The 7,797-nt window shown below is 37.8% G+C and overlaps 2 protein-coding genes across 2 annotated transcripts; one reads left to right on the top strand and one right to left on the bottom strand.

The window, feature by feature from the left end:
• On the top strand, positions 1–3,348 carry pdx1 (pancreatic and duodenal homeobox 1). Its single transcript, XM_060861916.1, has 2 exons — positions 1–458; positions 2,095–3,348. The coding sequence occupies exons 1-2, from the start codon at positions 71–73 to the stop codon at positions 2,448–2,450; spliced, it is 744 nt and encodes a 247-aa protein (XP_060717899.1). The 5' UTR covers positions 1–70; the 3' UTR covers positions 2,451–3,348.
• A 1,419-nt stretch (positions 3,349–4,767) lies between these two features.
• urad (ureidoimidazoline (2-oxo-4-hydroxy-4-carboxy-5-) decarboxylase) lies at positions 4,768–6,338 on the bottom strand. The gene is made up of 3 exons (XM_060861917.1): positions 6,183–6,338; positions 5,650–5,853; positions 4,768–5,277 (listed from the first exon to the last, which is right to left on the bottom strand). The coding sequence occupies exons 2-3, from the start codon at positions 5,822–5,824 to the stop codon at positions 4,928–4,930; spliced, it is 525 nt and encodes a 174-aa protein (XP_060717900.1). The 5' UTR covers positions 5,825–5,853; positions 6,183–6,338; the 3' UTR covers positions 4,768–4,927.
• Positions 6,339–7,797: the final 1,459 nt, after the last annotated feature.

A 7,797-nucleotide genomic window follows, 5' to 3' on the forward strand; every position in this document is an offset into this window, starting at 1 on the left:
TGGTGCAGGTACAGCAGAGGAGTCTCACGCACAGGGACAGCACGCTGTTCCCACACTGTGCTCCACAGGCATGAATCGGGAAGAACATTTCTACTCAGCTAGTCAACTTTACAAGGACTCCTGTGCCTATCAGAGGCAACACAATGAGGAGTACAGCCCAAGCCCGCCACCGTGCCTTTACATGACCAGGCAGAACCAATCCGTTTATGCTTCTCCTACCGTAGGCACCCAAGACCAACTCAGCCATCTTCCTGATATCACGACTTATGTGCCCGGACGAGAAGACCTGGCAGTGCCTCACCTGCACCACTCGCAAGTCCAACAGCTCCCTCTCCAAACTTTCACGGGTTATGGAGACTCTCTGGACCTGTGCTCAGAACGAAACAGATGCCATCTTCCTTTCCCTTGGATGAAATCGACAAAATCTCACACACATGCTTGGAAAGGACAATGGACAGGTAATGGTTGTACTTTGCCCAACAATCTTTAACCCAAGGATTTCTATTTATGGTTTTTGTGTTACATTCTTAAGCTTTAAATATGCTTCAAAATAACTTGGCTTGGTTTTCCCATGAATATGTGACTTGATTTTTTATAGCCTTTGTGAAATGCTAAGAATAATTATCTAACGTCATTAATTTACACACACTAGACTCAAAAGCGTCAACGTTGGCTAGTTCAGCAGTGGTTTGACATGTTCTTTGTATTCATTATTCCCCCTGGCACTGGCCCTTTCATGGTAACTTTACTAGCACATAGTATTTTTGTTCATGTATTTTTTTTAGCTCTTTTTTTTCTCATCCCTCATTTTCTAGTCCTTGTGGTCTTGCTAATGTCATTTTATAAAGTTGTTTAAACGTCACCAAAAGGTAAATGGTAAAGCTAAATCTGGGTAAAGATAAAATCTAGTAACTTTACTTAAATATATGCCTGTATGTATAAACATTGGCTTTCAGATTGGCCTTGTAAAACAAAAATAGTATGCATTAGGAATGAAGCTTTCCTTATTTAAAAAATATGTTTAAGTTAAAAATTGGCCTTGGATCTTCGATCCAAATATATTGATATCCACCTAACACTTCTTTATTAGGATCTCGGGCTTATCCTGTACTCACTATTATTAGATAATTATAGAATTATAGAATTATTATCCCAAGGAACTGCATCATACAACGAAGTTCTTACATTAAAATACATTGTCTACAAAGATTTTAGAGATTTAAGAGCGTAACTGCTTTAAGAGTGTAACTTACACTTTGCTTCAGATTATTTAATATCAGATATAGACATGTACTTCATATAAGAAAAGCAAGAATCTATCAGAGTGTAACTGGTCACTGGACGATAAAATTTCATCCAAATTCTGTTTTTTTCCATGTAAAGCTCAGACAACGCCATACAGTGTAGTCAAAAGATCCACTAGTTTTAAATTTATGTTTAATAACGTATCAGTAGTCTGGACGCTCAGTAAAGCCATTATGAATATTTATTTACGTTATTATAGCTTAATAACGATTAGATTATTGCAACCTACATAAATATTCGATATTAAAAGTATTCACTGTGTCTACAATCATTCAAATGAAGTGAGATTAATAGCCAATAAATCCTAAATCTATTTTTATTTATGAATATTACAATATAACTGTGAAACATTTTAATATGATGTTAATTGGATTCTGTGGGGGGAAAAAGATCAGGAATAAACAGCTTTAATAAATAAATAGACCTTCACGCGCACACACACACACACACACACACACACACACACACACACATACACACACACACCTGAACATTTCCTAAGTTTTACTCTTTTACACAAGATTTACTTTATACATGTATTATAGTTCAGGTATATACAGGTATTATATTATATTACAGGTAATAAAGATAAGGAAACTTCCTCTGGAGTTAAAGTGTTAAGTGTAAAGGTGTTAGTTTCAAATGTTTGGGTAAAAAAACAAAAATACATGTAGGTTTTATTTGTAGCTCAATTGCAAAGCAAAAAGAACAAGCAGAAGATGTCTTATGTCTTATGCATCTTTTATATTCAAGATTAAAACTATGTCAATCCTCGTGCGTCTCGTGCAGGTCCGTACTCGGCGGAGCCCGAGGAGAGCAAGCGCACGCGTACGGCCTACACGCGCGCGCAGCTGCTCGAGCTGGAAAAGGAGTTCCTCTTCAACAAGTACATCTCGCGGCCGCGGCGCGTCGAGCTCGCGCTCACGCTCAGTCTCACCGAGCGCCACATCAAGATCTGGTTCCAGAACCGGCGCATGAAGTGGAAGAAGGAGGAGGACAAGCGGAGGGCACGCGGCACGGACCCCGAGCAAGACTCCTCCGTTACCTCCGGCGACCACAGAGACGATGCGTGTGGCACGCTGGCGGCACCGCTTTCACCTTCACCGGCACACACCGCGCCTCCCGTTCCGCGAGACCCCGCATAAGGCACTGAAGCGGTGCTGTCATTCAGGACCCTGTTTAAAAAGACTTTTGAGCTCAAAAACTTTGTAAGTTTGTACATTAAAGCTACAGGCGACGTCATCACCAGTGTGCATGGTCCAGAATTAGTGGAGAGGAGGGTGAACACTGTTAAAGTGGGATGCGTTTAAAATAGCACGTTTTTTCCCCCGTCACTTCACAGCACACCTTTATATATATATGTGTGTGTGTGTGTGTGTGTTTGCATATATATATATATATATGTATATACACACACCATACCATTACAAACGCACAGTGGCGCTTCTTACAGCCTCTTTTTAACAGCCATGTGTCAGGTGAGATGCTGTTACTTTACCTGTTGTCTTTAAATAAAGGGAAATACAGAGGCTAATCATCTAATGAACATATTTTATTGTATTTATTTGGCTTGTAATATATATGCATATATGTGTATATGTACATATATATCTTCTTACACAATCCAGGTGTGATACTTTTTTGGCAACTTGAAATTTACATTGAAAATCTTTTCAATTTACTCTTAAATCCATAAAGCATCAGCTCAATCCATCACTGAAGCAAATACAGACGAAGATACAGAAGATCGAGCTTAAGTGTCCCACTTGACCAATATTCACCCTACATTAAAAAGTACTCCGCTCGAGACGACTAATTCAAACACATCATCACGTATAGCTTAAATTCTTTGTCATAATACGATGTGCAGATTTCCCTCCTGCTGAAAGGTCAAACCAGCAACCTGTTGCCAAAACACAAGCCAAACTGTTCATACCAGGAGACCATATTTTCCATCTGGTGAGTTATTTTCTAACTTCATTAACTGATCAATAGTTGCCTGAAATGTTCTAATTGTGTTAGTGCTTTGTTTTTTTATTTATCTGGTATCTGTGGTCCACCAGTTTCAGCGCCTGGGCCTGTGTTTTGGTAGCTGCAGCTAAACTAAGCTGGACTTTTCAGGGCAAGAATAAAGAGGTTGAATATGTCATGAATATTGTATTTTATATTTTGGTAATGTATAAAGTTTTATATAAATTTTAGCTTTTAAAAACAATTGATTCCCACAAACCTTGAAATGTTATTTTAACTTTTTGGTTATCTTCTTTGTGTTTATATAAAACAAACACCCATAGACAGAAAGAAAGTTTTAACTGTTTAAAATGAACTACAGCGTAAAAAAATGAATCAAATAAAAACAAACAAACAAACAAACAAACAAACAAACAAATAAATAAATAAAAGCAAAAAGATTTCCTTTTGGTTAATGAGGTTAGGTTTAAATATTACTTCTAATTAATTTCCTCACATTTTTCACACAAGTATGATGATATTATGGCTCACACATCATCCACAACCACTGCCATTATTTGAATATGAGCTTGCGGACTAGACAGACTGCCTAATCATCTAATTTTTAGTAATCAAACAATGATAAGGGAAAATGTGTGTTGTTTTTTTTTTCAGGTAAACTAGTCTCAACCTATTTATTCTTCTAGGTGTTTGAATACTACATTGCACTTTTTTTTTCAGAGGAGACCATTTAAAAACCCCACTTCCATAATTAAGTACAAATTGCGTAGTGCAAAATATTATATATTTTTAAAGGTAATATGTTGACCCAGTCAAGTTCCTATAAATCAGTCCAAAGGAACGAAATTATATCTAAATTTATAACTGTATATATCGGCATAGGCAGCCTGCGGTCTACTTTTTCGCCACTAGAGGGCAGAAGTAGCCTTTACATTTTCCTGTGAACTTCAACACAGAATATTAACTGAACTAATTTTTTATGCATTTAAACAATGTAAGAACCATGTCTAATTTATTACTCTATTACTCTATTTATTGACTATATATAGTAAAATGCACCTGATACGTTTACGTGCATATTTATTTGAAATAATTAGTGAAATAAAGTGAATAAACAGAAATGAATTAAACTTTTTTTTTCAGAGATTTTACTCTTATATGACATTAAGCATGTGCTGCATTTACAGATCCAACATTATTACCCATGATAGGATATGAAGTGTAGGTTGTCATTACCACTGTGTGAAATTCCTAAAAAACGAGTCGGATTTCTAGTCACCTGACACTCCTTCATCTATACATACAACTATATAAGTCAAATTGCTCTGTATTGCTCTATACGACACATATCTATTTGAAATATAGACATTTTTGTATGGAATTAAAACTAAAGTAAGAAAAGTATTAAACAAAATAACAATTTGAGTAGATTTTCTTTCTATAAAAGTCAGATTCGTAGTGAAGTGTGAAATCATTCATATGATGTTATAATTCTTTCACAGGACATAGTTTTTATTTTCATTGTGCAGTATAAATTGTGAACAACGCTTGCAATGAATCCACGCCACATTATTACTGCTAAGTTAATGTTACACATTGATCACTGATCCAATAGAATCCAGTGCGTTTTCAACACGCAAAGCTCGTCACCTTAGAGCTTGTTTGGAGAGTTGGAGAGTTGGAGGTTGCGCATTCGCAGCGCGCAAATCTTTTTCACCTCGCCGATGGCGCGCGCTCTTTCCGCCGCAGGGTCGTTGCCGAGACACTGAAGCAGCTCGCGCATTATGTCCCGTTTTGTGTTCAGCCGCGCGCATATTACAAACGGGAAGCCAAAGCGCTCCTTGTACTCGGAGTTTAGGCTGCGCATGCGGGACACCTCCGAAGGCTGCAGGTCAGTGAAACCGGCCGCACGCTGCTCCTCCTGCGAGTCACGGGTTAACGCGCCACTCTGAAGCTCCCTGCCCGCCAGGTCCGGGTGGCACCGAAGGATTCCCTCTTTACCTGCGCATGCACATGCTCACTAATCGTTATGTGGCCTGGACAATTAGCCAGATAGCAGGAAAATAGAACCGAGTACATTAATTGAGTGCCATACTCCTCTTCTACTTAACTAGACCACGCTTCCAAAAAAAAAACAACAACAAAAAAACAAAAAAACAGAGAACCCAGAGGAACCCCACACTATCATTGGATGGATGAAAATGCAAACTCTAATCAGACTGGAGCAACTGGTGCTTCTGCGACACCATGTTGCCCATCTATACATAGACTCAAGCGTAGTTTCTTTGCACGTTTTCCACCTTCTACATTAACCCCATCATATTTATGCGTTCCTTCACATCAGTAATTCTCTGCTTGATTCAGGAGCTGTACCTGATTCAGGTAGACTGTCGATGAAGTCGGATATGTGAGCCTCGATGTCTGCTAGGCTCGTGAACGGACGATGGATCCAAACTGCAGCTGGGATGATGGGACATTTCTCAACCACGTTCCCGAATATTTCCAAAAAGTCCTCGTATGAGAGTGCGTTTACAGCGTTAATGTCCATCGTGTCTCATGCAGTCTCCAGAGTGAAAACTAGAAGGTAAACTGAAGCAGGGTTAATGGCCTTGGAAGCATAGTTGAGACTTTAAACCCTTTTGTTTGTTTGGGAACAAGTTAAACAGTGCTTCCAGTGAGGAAAAAAACATTTTGATGGAGTTTTACTTTGGCTTTATTTATTTTATCTTTATTATTTTTTTTTATTATTCTATAATTGTGCTGCTGTATCATGGTAATACATGCTTGTTTCCTATCAGTTCATCAGTTCATCAGCTTTTCTAGGAGTTTAATTGTTAGCCTCAGTCATGAGGATTGAAACATAATTACAAAATGTCTGTGTTACAGTGGCACAATATATTTCCTACCTTGTTATCCTAATAAAAATAGGGAGGCCTGAAATGTTCCATGTTAGCCTACAATCTTGATGAATAAAACAGGGTTTTAGGAAGTCCCAAAAGCACAAAACACTGAAAACTGGCTTTGATCCTGGAGCTGCTTCTGAAATGAATGTGGGAAAGTTTTTCCCTCTGAAACTAGAGCAATCGAGCTTCATAATTACAGGCATCAGATACAGTTTCACCATTGGCCAGCTCCACACAGGCCCACCCCAGAGTGTATAACGTCAATGCCCATGAGCTATGCTGACTGCAAGTTCACAACTTGAAAACTGGAAATTCCTGAATACTGAGTATAGAAGCCAGTGAAAACATACAATAACAGTTGACTGAGTAGAGATCCTTATATCATCTTGTCTTTGTTAACAGTCAGCTTTTAATGAAGTGCTGCAAAAGACCATCCCCAAAAATGGAACCCCTTAGTTCAGTCTTTTTCATTTCACCTTCAACTAGGACTATAACTAGTAATGTATGAGTGTGTGTGTGTGTGTGTGTGTGTGTGTGTGTGTGTGTGTGTGTGTGTGTGTAAATAACACCACTCCTCTGTGTGTGGTGGTAACAACGCAGCAGTTACATGTTCATCTTATATTCCATATTAAAGACTAGATCTGGATGTGTGTGTTAGTGATACAGGCAGGTTACACATAATTTTCTGAACCAAAAACTGTTTAATTATTGATTTTTTTTTATATTTGAACTATTTAATTTTATTATCAATTAAACATTATTTTATGAAGCCATGTGCCGTTTTTAAGGTGGAGGCCGGAGACAGCGAGACAGCCTCTTCAGCTGAGCCGGAGCCCGACATTTTGGCCTGGCAGACTTTGGGACGAGGACATCACAGACATCCCAGACTAATGGAATCACCTTCTGGTTCTTCAATTTACTATAAACTTTCTTGTAATTTCATGATCTCAATAAATCATTATTCATATGAAGCCATGTGCCATTTTTTCAGTCTGTATTGTTTCTAAACCATGTTGTCCTAAACAGCAAAACTTCAATTTATGACGTAAACATGTCTCTTGTCTCCATGTTGGGAGTTGTGGTTAATTTCTTTTCAGTTAACCTTTACATACGTCTTAATAAAGCAGCTTAATAATATTCACGTTTTATGTTAACTAACAAACAAACAAACAAACAAAAAATGTACTTAAAAAAACGTAAAGTTTAAAATAAAAGATTTTTTTAATCATACTCACATACACAAAATACAAAACTGAGTGTAATCTAAAGCGGAAGTAACCAGAAGCGGGAAGTATATTAGAGAACAATATGGAAAGTGTTTAAATGCTTATTTTCTAAAGGTACAGTGTGAATCCCACAAGTAAATAAGAGCAACATAAAAAAATACCTTGGAGTATGATTCTAGTAAGCGGCATAGATTACAAACACACATGACTGGTTTCTGAATTTTTGTACACCCCGTAGTGATTATGTATATTTCTTTCATAATAGGTGTATTCACTGTGTCTATTCACTATTCACAAGTTACAATATTAACGAAAAGCAGATTTGTAAATGTTGTGGCGGTAAACACGTTGGTGCACAACTGATCTTCTGAATCAAAAGTTTCTGACAAAAC

The sequence above is a fragment of the Tachysurus vachellii genome, chromosome 25, assembly GCF_030014155.1.
Source record: "Tachysurus vachellii isolate PV-2020 chromosome 25, HZAU_Pvac_v1, whole genome shotgun sequence".
In the NCBI taxonomy this organism is placed as follows: domain Eukaryota; kingdom Metazoa; phylum Chordata; class Actinopteri; order Siluriformes; family Bagridae; genus Tachysurus; species Tachysurus vachellii.

Bases quoted from the DNA above. Each gene is read 5' to 3' on its own strand.
- pdx1 (XM_060861916.1), top strand. From the start codon at position 71: ATGAATCGGGAAGAACATTTCTACTCAGCTAGTCAACTTTACAAGGAC. The intron at 459-2,094 runs GTAATGGTTGTA...CGTCTCGTGCAG, and splicing joins TTGGAAAGGACAATGGACAG to GTCCGTACTCGGCGGAGCCC.
- urad (XM_060861917.1), bottom strand. From the start codon at position 5,824: ATGGACATTAACGCTGTAAACGCACTCTCATACGAGGACTTTTTGGAA. The intron at 5,278-5,649 runs GTACAGCTCCTG...GTGCATGCGCAG, and splicing joins CGACAGTCTACCTGAATCAG to GTAAAGAGGGAATCCTTCGG.